A 15,487-nucleotide genomic window follows, 5' to 3' on the forward strand; every position below is an offset into this window, starting at 1 on the left:
GCCCTGCTCGTAAAAGAAAATCTAAAAATCAAAACCACATATGCCGAAATTTCAAGGAACTTTTGCGAAATTACAGGTGAATTTTCAGTACATGTGTCGGAAGCAAAAGGTTCACAAAACCGACAGTAACTGCTCGGTTTTCGACCTTATCAACAGGGCGCGTATTGGTATAATTCGATGGGATTCAGCAGAATTGGTAAAATTCGACGAAATTCAGGTGGTTACAAGCTAACTCTGCTTACACACTTGCATTTACAGGCAAGTACAAACACATGGCTAAGGAGTAGTACAAATGTAGTCCGTACGATGCCACTCCTACTCAAATGGTGTAATCCGACCACTCCAGCATGAAGGAGGCATGGTCCATGGATTCACCGGCCGGCGCGCCGCCGCGCTGGTCCCCGCCGAGCAGCAGCCTCGCCGGGTTCCCCACCGCCGTGGCCCCCGGCGGCACGTCGGCGAGCACCAGCGACCCGGCCCCGATCTTGGCGCCGGCGCCGATCCTGACGTTCCCGAGGATGGTCGCGCCGGCGCCGATGAGCACGCCGTCGCCGACCTTGGGGTGCCGGTCGCCGACGGCCTCGCCGGTCCCGCCCAGCGTGACGTGGTGGAGGATGGACACGCCGTCGCCGACGACGGCGGTCTCGCCGATGACCACCCCGGTGGCGTGGTCCAGGAGGACGCCGCTCCCCACGGCGGCGGCCGGGTGGATGTCGACGGCGAAGACCTCGGCGACGCGGGACTGGAGCGCGAGCGCCAGGGCGCGGCGGCCCTGCGCCCAGAGCGCGTGCGCGACGCGGTGGGCCTGGACGGCGAGGAAGCCCTTGTAGTCGAGGAGGCAGTGGGAGAGGCGCCCCGCGCAGGCCGGGTCGCGGGCGCCCGCGGCGAGGAGGTCGGCGGCGGCGGCGGCGCGGAGGTCGGGGCGCGCGGCGTGGGCGGCGGCGAAGAGGTCGTAGAGGAGCGTGGAGGAGAGCAGCGTGGAGGAGGAGGCGAGCTTGTTGGCGAGGTGGAAGGCGAGGGAGCCGGCGAGGGTGGGGTGGGAGAGCACGGTGGCGTACACGAACGACGCCAGCGCCGGCTCGCCGTCGGCGTCGCGGCGCGCCTCGGCCTTGATCTGGGACCACACACGCGACTCCTCCTCCTCGTCGTCGGCGTCGGCGGCGGCGTCCGGCTCCGGCGGGGACGGGTCATGCTCGTGCTGGAGTGGCTGGGCGGTGGTCATCGCTGAAGTCTCGTCGTCGTCGGCCGGTGACGTCGCCGTCGCCGGGCGGGACGCGCGCGGGAAGAGCGAATAAATAGGCGTGGAGACGGACACGTCAGCCAACCAATCAGAGCTCGAAGCTGGTGTGGTGTGGTGTACACGATGACGTGGCACACGGACACGCTTCGACCAAGTGATCCAACGGCGCGAGCTGCACCTAGGCTGAGGGCACGCAGCGGCAGACTCTGGTCGACAGCAACCTTGATAGCCAACAGAAACTAACGGATTTGGATCCGGTGCAACACCTAGCGAGTCGAACTCTTGATGTAAATCCAAGGGTCCAGAATCTACAAAGTACTGTTCACGTCGGCAAAAAACTGCAGAGCTACTGTAGCAGCAGCACTGTAGCATCAGATCTAGACCGTTCACTGGAATAATTACAATTTATTTTGTTGTGAGTTGTTTTATCACTTAAAGTCTTTTAAGCATGATTTGCATAAAATTTTTAAGTAAAACGAACGATGAAATTGAAACGTATGTTCAAAACTCAATAACATCACCTATTAAAAAACCGAAAACTCAATAACATCACCTATTAAAAAACCGAGGGAGTACTGTATATAGGCAGAAAGGCAACAGAGAACCAGAATACTATTTTCATTGTGCAGAGCTACTCCTAAACAAGTTACTGCTCCTACGCACTTGTTCCTTACATGTACATACTTAATCTCTTCGTTCTAAAATATAACATATCAGACATTTTTAGGACTATCCTGATTCGTAATGATGGGTTATGTCTAATCTGCTACTACGCTGCTATATTTTGAGTGCATTTCTAGCGGATCACCAAATTAAGCACAGCAGTTCAAACGCAGATGGCGAAACAACATCGGCAAATCACCGAACTAGAGTTTTATGGACTCTGCCTCGCTTTGGACGAAGACGGAAGTGGTAGGAAGTTAACTCCAAGTAGATGGAGAGCTGATGATATGCCCAGAATTATGTATGATTCATCCCTGAACAAAGAGGAGAAAAAGTTACGAGAACTACAGCAACTAGAGAATTGGATGCCCTCTATCTATGCTGAGACCAACATGATTCTCTTTGAATTTTTTTTCCTTTTTGGAGTAGTGCCTCACACAGTTAAGAACTGAGATTTGAATTTAACATAAACAGAAAATAACAGTTGATTGTAGGTGCCTCTCCTTCTAGCAGTGCATTTCCATTTTCCTCCTTGAGAACACTTTTTTCTAGTATTTTTGCAGGTTAGGCGGTTAGGCCCCTTCGCTGTACATTGATTCTGAATGGCCTAAACTTTCTGCCATTGCACCATTGCAAAAACCAGAAGATTGACCGGTATCATTTCCATTTCCATTTAAGTTTATGTGACTAAGTAAATTTTCTACTTCACATGTCAACTTATCTACCCCACTTTCCAAAAACTGAAGCGCCTTTTCTGACATCGAATATCTTAGAGCAACTGAGTGCATCTTTTGAGATATACGCGCACATCTTAACATCGAACTTCCATTGCCGCTTTGGGAATTGTTTCTGCAGCCAAATAATCCGGCTTTTGCATATTTTGTCCACCTTTTGTAAACATAGTGTGAGGGGAATGTAAAAATATTGCTGTAGTTAAGGACTCGCAGCGCGTGCTTGCATAGCATACCTACAAAAACATGCAATCTCCGATTATAGCAAGAAAATCAAACTTTTACGTTTTGGAAACATAACCAATATGGTAGCATACCTGTGCACTCATACATCCTGCAAGAACATGATACTGTTGTATCCTCAGAATTAAAAACAACATACGCTTCTTCTTCAGAATTTAAAGGTGTCAATTTGTAAGTACTGATTGTTCTGTCTTGTGATAGCAACGAACAAGACAGAGTGAACAATTTTTTGAATTCTTCTTCAAAATGCGAATACAAATTCCTTGTATAGGACTCAGCAGCCGTCTTCAACATAGGCAAATCAGGAACATAGGGAACCGGACTGGTTTGACGGGAATTATAATCTGCTTCTAGTTCATTTTGGCGGAAACTAGTTATGCACTTCTCATACTCCTCTAAGAATTCTGGAAGGCAGAGTTTCCTCCGAAAATTCTTCAATGCATCACTTGTGCCTTCAGCATTTTGGATTGTCATCATGTCAGCGTAAAATGAGTCACGGGAATACACAGCAGCCCACTTTTCACGCATTGCATATAAATTATTCATCCAATCATTGCCGTCTAGATTATATGCGTTAACCAATTCCTTCCACTTCAAGTCAAAGAACGTTACAGACCTTTCTTCAAAGATACGTCTCTTAAAATCAGATAGAAATTCTGGATGGTTGCAAATTACGTGATTCAAATGCTTAACAGCATTATGACAGATATGCCGCAAACACAGGCGGTGACTTGAGTTTGGAAACACTAACCTAACAGACTTTATTATTTCAGCAGAGGGATCTGTGAAAATTGTTGCCGGTTGCTTCCCAGACATTGCCGTAAGGAAGGTTTGAAACAGCCAATTGAAAGACTCTGAAGATTCATCATATATCAGCGAAGCTCCAAACAAAATGGGTTGTTTGTGATGGTTAGTCCCCACAAATGGAGCAAACGGCATTTCAAACTTGTTTGTTTCAAATGTTGTATCAAAAGACACGACATCACCAAAACAAGCATAATCCACAATAGCCTGACAATCTGTCCAGAAGAAGTTTGCTATTCGACCATCATCATTCAGCTGAACTGCATAAAAAAATGAAGGATTTTCTGTTTGTTTGTTCTTCAAATACTCAAGCAATTTCTGTGCATAACTTGGTTGGAGGTACTTTCTCTGAGTATCTTTCTTCAGAAGATGCACATTTTCAGCTCCCCTGGACCATTGCCGAAATACTCTTTGCATATCAGCTGCTGTAATACCTTCTTGCCGCATTTCATTCACTATCTGTTGATATGACGGTGTCAAACGGCGCTGGGACCTTAACATGTGTGACTTATCAGGACTTACGAGATAGTGGTTATGATCGAGCTCAACCTTCTGCACTGTCCAGATACCTTCTCGGGAAATATAGAACTGAAGACGAGCCTTGCAATCAGATCTTGTTGAAGAACGTTTCTTCCGCCCCGGCTGGGTAGTGCTTGCCACCGGCTGCCCTTCATTGCTGCACAGGAAATATTTGGAGCAAAGACTCCCATCCGCCCTAGTATTTGCGTGGTTCTTCCGGATACTAAACCCAACATTTCTAGCATAGGAGTTGTAGAAATCATAAGCTTCGTTCTCTGAATTAAAGGTCATCCCCACTTTTGGCACACAGTTAGGTAAACCACCTTGATCATGATCCTACACAACATGGATGGTAAAATAAAAATAAGAAAGATGTTCACTTTAGGGACAACAAAAATACTAACAATGTTCAAACTGTCAAGGAATAATTTGGTTTGGTGACACCGAAAGATCAAATTCGTGTATATTGAACATAGAAATATCCAGGTACACGTGTCCACTTATTTTTTTAATAAAATACTTCATTCGTTTTACAATATAAGACTTTCTAGCATTGTCCACGATCTATATGAACGTGAACAATGCTAGAAAGTCTTACAATATGAAACGGAGTAAGTACATAATTGCTGCAAGCAAAATCATTCTACTGCTATACCTCAAATGAACAATGAGCAATATCAAGAGGACATCAAAATCAAGCCAAACCAAAGGTCATTACCCCAAGCTGAGGAGTCACCGCGGGGGGCAGCCCGCTAGCGGAGGGCTCACGACCGCCGGCGGGCACCGACGAGGAGGGCGCCGGCGGATCGCTAGCGGCGGCGGAAACGGGGAGCGGGCCAGAGCCAGGGGAGGGCTCGCAGGGCCCTTGAGCCGTCGAGGCGAGGGGAACGACGGGGCCGGACATCGCCGACGGCCCACTCGCGGTCGGGGGCGCAACGTCGCCGGCGGCGAGCGGTTTAGGGCACGGGCGGAGAGGGAAATCCTGCGGACGCCGACTCGCTTCGCCCCATGGCGTGGTGCGGTTGTTCACTTCCGCTCCTCCGTCAAATGGGCCGAATGAGTTGGTGTGCTGGGAAGATATTGTGCCTGAGATAAGAGCAAGTTTAATAGTATAGCCTACCGTGGGCTCCAAATCATCTGCAGGCGATTTAATAGCCAATTCATATAATAGTTACATATAAATATATACTACATAATTAATATCTGGTCCCATCTGTCATAAACACATGTATTTTGAGTCCGTGCTGCAACTGACTATAAATCTGTAGCCCGTTGATTATCTCTCTCATCTTTTATCTTCTCGAAATGTGTTTATAGATGGCTTATAGTCTACTATTGTACCTGCTCTAATAAGGATAGATGAGAACCCAACAATGTATATAAATACAGTACATGTAACTAGAATATTACTTGTATGGAATTTTTAAAAATCCCAACGGTATCATGCTATTTCCACGAATCGGAGGTCGTGGGACCGAATCCCTTCACCTATATGCATGTTGTGATTTTCTCTTCCTTATTTGCACGAATCATGAAGCAAATCCAACTATTCAAAATCACACGAAAGTTACATAAAAGTCACGGTGTAATTGTATAAAAGTTACACTACGATTATACTGTAATATTTAGGACATAATTTATTGATAAATATATAGCAAAATCGAAACTTTATTTGGATTACACAAGAAAATTGAAACAACTTTTAGGTTTCTAGACTGTAAAATTAATATAGTTCTTGTTTATAGGGAAGAGCACGTGTGCGTTTATACAAGCATTTTACGTCTGTGCTTAAAAAAAAAGCTCTTATAATTTGTATGGTGGTACTAGCAGTTGACATTCTCTCAAATTTAAAATCCGAGGGAGTATTTTTTTTAATTACATGACGGATACACACCACTGCACATGCAAAATTACACTCACACCCCGCATATGCACTTAGGGGTGAAAATGGTCGGAATCGTACCATCTCTTCGGAAACGACATTTGATTTAACCGGTAATTGATCATAATTATCATTTAAACTACTCAATATCGACATCACTATGATTTAGAAAGAAATTAGAAAAAACAAAATTTATATATAGCCAAAAAGGGTAATGGTCGAAAACGGCACTCGGTCGATTGGGAATTTCCGTGACCATTTTCACCCCTATCCGCTAACACACGGATTTGAATCCTGGTTGGTGGAGTCATGCACCCACGATTTCACCATCATATCCTCCCCCAAGGGAGTATTTTTGTTAATGGTTAGAACATTTCGTGCAGTCATTTTCGCACTTCTAGAATACTAGCCGTCGAGACGTCGACGGTGATATGATATCATATGATCCTACGAAAAATCATCCATAGAAGAGTTTCTTCCTCGTCATGTGTCAGTCGCATTCACTGCGTGGTCATGGACTGCAACTGACTTGGAACATCTTGTCAGGTCAGGAGCACATTCACAAACTTGCCTAGTCTTTCCTTGATTCAGCAACAAGGACCCAAAAGAAACCCAGATCTTTTCATGATTATTTCACCGGACAACTCCCATTTCTGTACGAACTGTACACCGATCAAAGTTCAAGAAACCCAAAAAAAAAGAGAAAAAAATACTGTACATTAATCGGATCATGCTTTGGAGTTCTTCAGCTCAGATGTATTTGCCACAATAGAATGTGCAGAGAACACGAAAAAAAAAGAAAAATCTGATTTCTGAACGTTGATGAGAGCAGCAGAATCGATCACTGTGTGAATGTGAAGCTTAGGCCTCGAGGACTTGGCAATGGAGGACGCGGTTCTTGGCGCGGCCGCGGCCGCCGGCGATGGCGGAGAGGAGATTCGCGACGAACGCCTTCATCTGCCCCTTGCCGACGACCGTCTCCCACCGCGGGCTTGCGGCGGCGACGTCGACGACGGAGACGCTCATGTCGTTCCGGACGACGCAGAGCTTCCCGTGGAGGGCGACCATGGCGGCCGCCTCCACCGCGTGGGAGCTCCCCGCGTGCTGCCCGCCGTCGACGCGGCCGCTCCACGCGCCGGCGGCCTCGTCGTAGGCGCGCAGGCGGCACCCGTCCTTGCAGTCGGCGGCGTAGAGGCGGCCGCCGAGCGACGCGCTCGGGCTCCTCCACCCGGTCACCATGGCGTCGAGCTCGTGCGCTGCCGACCACGCGTCCGCCTCCGGCGAGTACACCTGGCTCATCACCTGCCGCTGCGCGCCCAGCCCCTTCACGTACCACCTCCCGCCGTGCACCGCGCTGACGAACGGCATCAGCGACGCCGCCATGTCGGACACGAACGACCACCGGTTCTTGGCCGGGTCGAACACCTCCACCGACCTGAGGCCACCACCGCCACCGCCGCCAACGCCGCAACCCTCGCCGCCGGCGACGTACAGGCGGTTGCCCATCACGCAGCACCCGAAGCCGTGCCGGCGCCGCAGCATGTCCGGCGCGCGGTGCCACCGGTTGCTCCGGGCGCTGTAGAACACCACCCGCCGCATCGGCCCCCGGCGCGGGTCGCTGCCGCCGAGCAGGTAGAGGTGGCAGCCGCCGAGCACGGCGCAGCCGAACCCGGCGGCGCCGGCGTACTCCCCCGGAACGGGCGGCAGCGCGCGCCACGCCCGCCGCGCCGGGTCGAGCACGTCCCACGACACGCGCCCCTCGCCGTCGCGCTTGACGGCGTACACCCACTGCTCGGCGAGGCCCAGCCGCCGCCGGAGGCCGTAGAAGTAGTTGCCGGCGAGCAGCCGGGACCACCTCCTGCACACCAGCCTCAGCTTCCAGTGATCACCTCGCGGCACGCGGATGAGGCACGCCACGGCGAGGTCGTCGGGGAGACCCGGGATGAGCGGGCACTGCCGGCCGCCGCCGCCGCCGCCGCGGTGGTCGCGCCCCGGCGATCTCTTGGGCTTGAGCGGGTGGATGGACGCCCTGAGGCTCGGCTGCGCGCACGCCTTCGCCCTCGGCATCAGCCTCGCCGCGGCGGCGCCGGCGACCGATCTCTCCACTCTGCACAAGCATGCTGAGCTATCAACCTATATCCAATCACAAACACAAGCAAAAGAGAGTTTCAGGTAGCTGAACAAAATATCACAATTTTGCATTTTGTATGCAAGTTTGTAGTGCAAAAATGTCGCGTAAATCTTCTGCGTGTCCGAAAAAGTAAAAAAAAACAATGTGAGGTAGGCAAAATGTTTTTCACACAATGGATGTGTGTGTTATAATTTTTGTGCCATTTGGGGATTTTTTTTTTTTTGGTTTTGGTACAGTCATACAAACCTGGTAATTTGTTTACATAATTTACATTTTGCAATCACAACTTCACAAGACAAGAAAAGGAGTTCGGGTAGCTACACAAATATTGCAATTTTGCATGCAAATTTGTAGTGCAACAATGTCGCGTATAATCTTTTGCGTGTTTGGAAAGAAAAAAAACAATGTGAGGTAGGCAAAATGTTTTTCAGGCAATGGATGCGTATGTGTCATAATTTTGGTTATTTTCGGGGATGAAAAATCCTGGTTTTTATTTCTTAAAAGTGACTGCTAATTGGTGAATGATACCTAGAATGATGAGACAAGAACATATGACAGACAATGGTGTCATGAAACAACAGCTACTTACAGAAACAGTTGAACTACCCTGTGGGGGACCATGTCTCTTGTTGTTTCAATTTCTAACCTTCTAATAAATGATTAGCACTCCCAACTATTCCCAAATCTAGTGTTACCATCCTGCTAATTTTGGAGTTTGCACGGCTAATTGAAGAGATTTTCCCTTGAAGAAAAAGAAAGTTGCTTTGATACAATCATGCAAACCCAGTAATTTGTTGACCTAATTAATTTACAATTTGAAGTATGAAATGGATTTTCCTATCCACAAACAGTTCAGGTTCTTTCAATATGCAGTGCTCTGAGGAACTCTATGTGAACTGATCAACCAAAACAACTTCACAGTTCACACTGATGAGCACAAGGCATGGTGTATCTTCTATTCTTCTAACACAAAAACACCAGCCAAGCAAGCTGAAAAATTCAGTCCAACACAGAGCCATGAAACCCTCTAAAATTTCTGACCAACAAAATCAATCCTAGGATGGCACATCCATGCAGAAACATGCAACAATTTCATGGAGAAAAACACAAAACAAATACAGAGAAGAAAAAAAAAAAGAAAGTAAGACTACTCACCGGAGGAGCTTGGTTCCTTCTGTCCATGGCCTGTCCCTGAAGCAAAGTATCAAGAAACCACAGCAGCAAGAACAACTACTCACCACCAATCACCCAGATATATATATACATAATCACACCAAAATCATCACCATGCTTCTACAGCTCCAACACCCATTGCACATGATTCATGAATAGAAGAGGGTAAGAGAACTGCAAAACCTCCCAACCAGAAGCCTCTCCTTTATGCTGGTTGATCATCAGGAGGAGGAAGAAGAAGAAGAAGAAGGGTCAAGGAGAAGACATCAGATGAGAAGGTGGTGGCACTAATAAATGGAGACCACCTCTCACATTAAAAGCCTGGGGCCTGACATGTGGGGCCCACTGCACAGTCTCAGGTTACAGCACGGCCATGGACAAATCTTCAACCCTTTCTCTTGCTTCACAGGTCAACCACCTTTGTTTGTTTGCTTCGTTAAATTTTCTCTCTCCCAGGATAATCCCCTGGGTTATTTTTTAAATTTTTTTTATGCACACCATAACAACATGCTTTGCTGCTCTCTTCTCCTTTCTGTTATTCAAATGTGACTTTTTTTTTAAAGTAGCTTCTACTCCCCTCTAGGTAGTGACAGTTTCTTTGTTCCTGTTGCTGTCTGTACGTTTGCCTGCTGCTGTTCTTGCAAGTTGATTTCTTTATTATTAGGGGCCTTGATTGCAATTTTCCTAGCCAGTAGCATCACTTTCTGGTTATGCATGATTGACCCCTTCTGCATGATGATGGCAAAGCAAAGAACATTTAGCAAAGAAACTGGTGCATGATGACCGAACCTTTCAAAGGTGGCAGAAGCAGACAAAGAGAAGAACACCAAGAGATTAATGTCAAAATTGTAACTGATCTAGAACAAGCACACGCCATCAGCTTGACTTCCTTGGGATCAAAACAAGGGGAGGAATGGATGGATGAAAGGGGTATCAGGTCACAGGGCTGCACCTGCCAACACCAGATGTGTGGGGTTCTGATTGTGCAAAATTTAAGTTAATTTATTTTTCAGGTAGATATATTAGATTTGTATTCAGAAGTTTTTTTTAAAAAATGTTGGATAGACCAGATACGTAGCCAGAAGTTGATTCACTTTGGAATTAAGGGAGTGAAAATTTGTGAGAGTCAGGGAGGACGGTAAAAAAAAACAACATGCACGGTTTAGTGATGTTCACATCGTAAGAAATTTGACTAAAATCATCCCAAGACGTGTCAACACATGCCTATCGATTAAAATGAAGAAGAAATTTGACTAAAATCATCCTAAAATGTGTCGACACATCTGTGAGTGGTTCAGATCTATTTTGGCATATGCACGAGAGACCTTTTCAAAGGGGGCCTGGTTAAATTGACACTTGACCGTTGATGTTTATTTTACTGTTCCAGCATGACTTTGGATTTATCAAAGCCTAAAACGACGTTAAATGCGTGAAAAAACCGGCAAATTTCGTGTGTTAATCGCGATAATTGCATGGAAATTCATGGGTTCTGCTAACTGTGAGCACGAGTACGCATCAGCCTGGGTGAAAAATGCAACCAAAGCAAAGGTGAAAATGAAACAGAGATTGACAATTACTGAACTCACAAAACTGTGCAGAAGCAAGGGAAATCAAGTTCAGTGTAGACTGTGCATGCATTCGTCACAAAAATGTCATGTAAATGTAACGCAAATCGAACACTACATTTCGGAATTCTGAACATTGGATTATGTAACATAAATAGTCCTAAACATCAGGTAGTTTGGTATATTATCACCATCTGCACAGCCTAGTATATTTCCCATTTAATTACCCCAGTTTCTTTCCGAGAACTTTTACGGTACATTGTAATGTAAGTATATATACCAGTATATAATAGGTAGATTTGGTATTTGTTAAAAATCTTAAAAGGGTTGTTTAGTCATTTAAATTAGAGATTTATTTTCATCGGGTGAATTTTAATTCCTTCGGTTGTTTTTTTCTGGATCTCGTGATCCACGTAATTTGAGCAATTTTTTGCTTTGTAATTTGAGCTTGTAACAGCTGTTTATTTCAGCCCAACTCTATACTGCATTGCTCCAAAAAATTGTGCTGTCTGAACATTCTTCTTTCAAGGCCTTCTCTAGAAGACGGGAACGTGGGAGTTGAATGGATAGTAGTCACAGAATTGTTCATACATTAGTTATATTGGTATGTAACCATGCTAATTACATTAGTATACATTAGTTATATTGGTATGTAACCATGCTAATTACATTAGTTATGCTAATTATGCCGCCCTGCCGCTGCCACCTGCCGCCGCCGGGCTGCCGCTGCCCTGGTCCTCGAACGCGCTGATGATGCCGATGACGAAGGCCGTGGAGAAGGACTGCATCGCCGTGCTGTTGGGCGTCCTGTGGAACTGGAGCGGCGCCGGGAAGAAGGCGTGGCCCTTGAGCTAGTTCGTGCCGTTGGTCAACATGAGCAGCCCGTTCGGGGTCACCGTCGCCATGCCATCGAAGCTGAGATTCGCGGCGGTGAACCCGTTGAGGACAAACTGCTCGTCGCCCTCCGCCTCCCGCAAACCTCCGCAGCCCGCTGGCGCCGCCTCCCGCAGACCCGATTTGGGGATTTTTGGAAGAACTAGATTTTGGGTGAAGAAAGGGGGGAGGGAAATCGAATCGATTCCCGATGGCAGCGACGCCGATTGTGGTTGTCGACGGGCCGCGCGGCACGGTGTGCTCGCAGAGGCAGTCAGCGACGGCGGTGGCCCATGCGCGCGGCTTCAAGAAAAATTCTCTTTGACTGGGCGCAAAAGGCCAGATCTGACTAGGTGAGAAACGCGAATTTACAAAATTACCCCTCACGCAAATAGATAAAAAGATAAATATACCCTATTCAATTTATACTGCAGAATAATTGGGAGAAATATCAGATGAATTTACACCGTTAGATCAAATATACTGGTAGTATATACTTCAAGTAGAATGTACCGTAAAAAATCTCTTTTTTTCCCTGGGTTAATCCAACCAAATTAAGTTCCAAGTTCTAGGATCAATTCAAACCCAGAAGCATATTCGAGCATAAAGTGTTCTACTACTTGCTGTCATCTTCTCCTCTATTGACCCTCTCCACTAGCAGTGCTACCTGGCCCTCTTCTGCTCACAGTTGTATTCTTCAGTATCTGCACAAGGAATCCAGAACATTATTCATCTGAGGAATCATTTTCTATGGTGCTTAAAAGGAGAGAAATAAACAGGAAACAGCTATTTAAACTTGTAAAACTTGTACCACACGAAAAAGAATTTGCGACCGATGCATTAGAATTAGGAATTTTACCTGTCTGAGCATCTGGTTCTCATTCTGTAGGGTGGAGAATCTTTCTTCCAACTCTGAGTTCTTCTTCTCCAAGTCCTTCACCTTCACCTCAAGATCATTCAAGTATGCCTTCTTTCTCTCCCTTGCCTGCTGCGCTGATACCCGGTTCCTCAGCAACCTTAATATTTATAGACACAATAAGCAAACCATATTTGACACAAATCCTAGATTACTAACAATGTACACAGATGTCTTTATTCTAAACTAAAATGTACACAAATGTATTAATTTAAAAAGAGTTGTCCAAAGAATAAAAATTTGGAGATTGATAAATTTTACAATAGATTTTTTCAGGAATATGCAAAAGATTTGTGTATGATTGTATTGAATTTCAAAGAAGTTACAGTAGGCAAATCAAAGGGCCATACTCTCGTGGTACAATTGCAGGACCAAACAATTGAAAAAAAAATAGATTATATACTCTAAGCTATCATACAATTCATATTATTATGACAACCAATTCAAAAATAGAGTTCAAATACAGCACAAAGAAAGCTGTCACCTGCCTTTGGATGGCATAATGAGAAGTTTATTATGTTAATTCAAACAAATTGTTACAATAAACATCGGCAGGTTAACATAGTATAGTCTTAGCTAAAATAATATATTTGTCCATTACAATATTACGTGTTTATGTGAGTGTATCAATGTGCAGTCATACTGTTGATGTTACTGAGATAACTAACTCAAGTCTCATGTGGTAACAAACTATTGATATAATGGAAGCACATTATATTATACTGATGCAAACATAACGTGACACTCCTTTCCTTTTTACAAGAATATAACACTACTCCCATTGAAATCAAAAGCTCAAAATTGGCTGCATAACATGCATTGCGATTTGAAACACTGAATGAGATGGGTTGGGGAGGGGAGGGGGGGGGGGGACCGATTTATAGTGAGATATCAGTAGTATCATATATGATGTGCCCACAACTGTTCTCTTCCCATCCACTTGTTTCCCTACCTAACTATCTGGATGAGCACGCATGCGACACATGACATCGATCGTACACTGCATCCAACTCACCATGAAAGCTAGCTAGCTAGGAGCAATGCTTTACAGAGATATGTAACCTAACCCCATCGATTTCATCAGGATTTTAATTCAACCCCTCTTTTCTTCAACACTCCTAAAATCCAAACTTCAAACTTCCAATCAACACGTCATACTTCAAGAGCTCGCCGGTTCGATCGATTATCATCGCAAATTCGGTGTTCTTGCTCCATATTGTTTAATCTTAAACCATGCATGAGCCCAAGCTCAACAAGCATTAACTCTTTTCATATCTTAATCTCCATCGGATTCAATATGATCTAACCACTGAGTATTAAATATAGATAGCCATACACAGCTTACTCCAATGATCACAACCCTTTTGGTTTAATCTCATAAAGAATTATAAGCAAACAACAGCTGTATTTGTAATTTTGTATACATAAACACAAAGGGAAGAACTATCAAAAGTACTCAAGTAAATATAAAGGCGGGCACCTTTTGAGGCGCTTGTGCTCCTTATCCGCGGGGCTGCGCCCGCGGCGGCGCGCGCTGGCCTGCGCCGTCGACGACTGCGCGCGCTCCGTTCCGCCGCCGGCCGCCCTCCCCGACGTCGAAGCGCCGCCCGGCTCCAGCCCCAGCTCCGGCACTCTCCCTATCTCCTCGTCGCTCTCCATTCCTGCAAAACCAAATCAATCTCCCATACCACACAAGAACCCCAAAAAAAAAACCAAAACAAATTTCTCTTCCAAGAAAGACAAGTCCACACAACCAAAGAATCCGAACCCGAAAGAGGAGCAAACAAAATCGAAATCAAGAAAGGGAAGGGAAGGGGAAGGGATCGAAGTGGCGCTTCCTTGCCTTCCTTGATCTCCATGTGGTGGCCGCCGGAGCTGGACGACCTCTCGGAGCTGGACGGCCGCGAGCTCGTTGCCTGCTCCTGCATTCTCGCCGGCGAGGAGGGATTCGCGTGCACTCCTCCGCTTGCTTCAGCTTCAGCTTCCCCACTCTGTCCTCTCCTCTCGTCCTTGCTGCCTGCGTGAAGCATGGACCATGAGAGCTTTTTGGCTTTAACTCCACATGTATATTTCACAAACAACCCCCTTAAAAATACAAGTACTCTACATATACACCCTTACAATTTTACAATCTAGTCCTTATGTTGTCTAAGTGGAGAGGGAAAAAGGGCTAGTTGATGATTGTACGAGAGATAAAGGGGTTACATGGAAACCCATCCCCCAGCGACGGCATTTATTGCGTCCGTGGGGTTTGGGTTTTAAGCCGCGCGATCCCAGCCGTCGAACCAGGCAAGATCCGACGGCCCCGAACGCCTCCACGTGGCCACCCGCGAGACCATGCAGCGGGGGGCACCATCCAAAGGCGCGGAGGCCCGCTACGTGGAGGCGCCGCGGCCGTTCCCGCCCCCGCCGATCACACCGACACGCGGGGCCCACGTACGGTATGGCCCATGCGTCAGCGACTCGCGCGGGGCGCTTTCACCTGGCGCGCGTGCCGCGGGAGAGGGAAAGAGGGGATCGGTGAGAGATGCGCGTGTTGTCGCCATGCGTCGCAGGGCTCGCATTCACGGCGGCAATGGCGTGAGGAACGAAATTCAGGCGCGAAAAGAATTTTTTTTGTCACATCGGACGTTTGATCGGATGTCGGAAGGGTTTTTCGGACACAAATGAAAAAACTAATTTCATAACTCGTCTGAAAACCGCGAGATGGATATTTTGAGTCTAATTAATCAATCATTGATACATGT

The 15,487-nt window shown here is 46.5% G+C and overlaps 4 protein-coding genes across 5 annotated transcripts; all 4 read right to left on the reverse strand.

The window, feature by feature from the left end:
- Nucleotides 1–213: 213 nt before the first annotated feature.
- On the reverse strand, nucleotides 214–1,260 carry LOC127764247 (probable serine acetyltransferase 1). The gene has a single exon (XM_052289101.1). The coding sequence runs from the start codon at nucleotides 1,220–1,222 to the stop codon at nucleotides 320–322; it is 903 nt and encodes a 300-aa protein (XP_052145061.1). The 5' UTR covers nucleotides 1,223–1,260; the 3' UTR covers nucleotides 214–319.
- Nucleotides 1,261–1,785: 525 nt separating this feature from the next.
- Nucleotides 1,786–5,281, reverse strand: LOC127762329 (protein FAR1-RELATED SEQUENCE 5-like). Its single transcript, XM_052286807.1, has 3 exons — nucleotides 4,919–5,281; nucleotides 2,952–4,536; nucleotides 1,786–2,870 (listed from the first exon to the last, which is right to left on the reverse strand). Exons 1-3 carry the CDS (start codon nucleotides 5,102–5,104, stop codon nucleotides 2,476–2,478), a joined length of 2,166 nt encoding a protein of 721 aa, XP_052142767.1. The 5' UTR covers nucleotides 5,105–5,281; the 3' UTR covers nucleotides 1,786–2,475.
- A 1,376-nt stretch (nucleotides 5,282–6,657) lies between these two features.
- LOC127762331 (F-box/kelch-repeat protein At1g55270-like) lies at nucleotides 6,658–9,655 on the reverse strand. Of its 2 annotated transcripts, none has more exons than XM_052286809.1 (2): nucleotides 9,369–9,655; nucleotides 6,658–8,189 (listed from the first exon to the last, which is right to left on the reverse strand). In XM_052286809.1, exon 2 carries the CDS (start codon nucleotides 8,147–8,149, stop codon nucleotides 6,944–6,946), a length of 1,206 nt encoding a protein of 401 aa, XP_052142769.1. In that variant the 5' UTR covers nucleotides 8,150–8,189; nucleotides 9,369–9,655; the 3' UTR covers nucleotides 6,658–6,943. The 2 variants fall into 2 exon arrangements, with proteins under 2 accessions (XP_052142769.1, XP_052142768.1); XM_052286808.1 differs by having other exon boundaries at nucleotides 6,658–8,215.
- A 1,866-nt stretch (nucleotides 9,656–11,521) lies between these two features.
- Nucleotides 11,522–14,785, reverse strand: LOC127762332 (transcription factor HY5-like). Its single transcript, XM_052286810.1, has 4 exons — nucleotides 14,584–14,785; nucleotides 14,221–14,401; nucleotides 12,684–12,840; nucleotides 11,522–12,528 (listed from the first exon to the last, which is right to left on the reverse strand). The coding sequence occupies exons 1-4, from the start codon at nucleotides 14,768–14,770 to the stop codon at nucleotides 12,463–12,465; spliced, it is 591 nt and encodes a 196-aa protein (XP_052142770.1). The 5' UTR covers nucleotides 14,771–14,785; the 3' UTR covers nucleotides 11,522–12,462.
- Nucleotides 14,786–15,487: the final 702 nt, after the last annotated feature.

The sequence above is a fragment of the Oryza glaberrima genome, chromosome 2 (genome assembly GCF_000147395.1).
Source record: "Oryza glaberrima chromosome 2, OglaRS2, whole genome shotgun sequence".
Classification (NCBI taxonomy): Eukaryota; Viridiplantae; Streptophyta; class Magnoliopsida; order Poales; family Poaceae; genus Oryza; species Oryza glaberrima.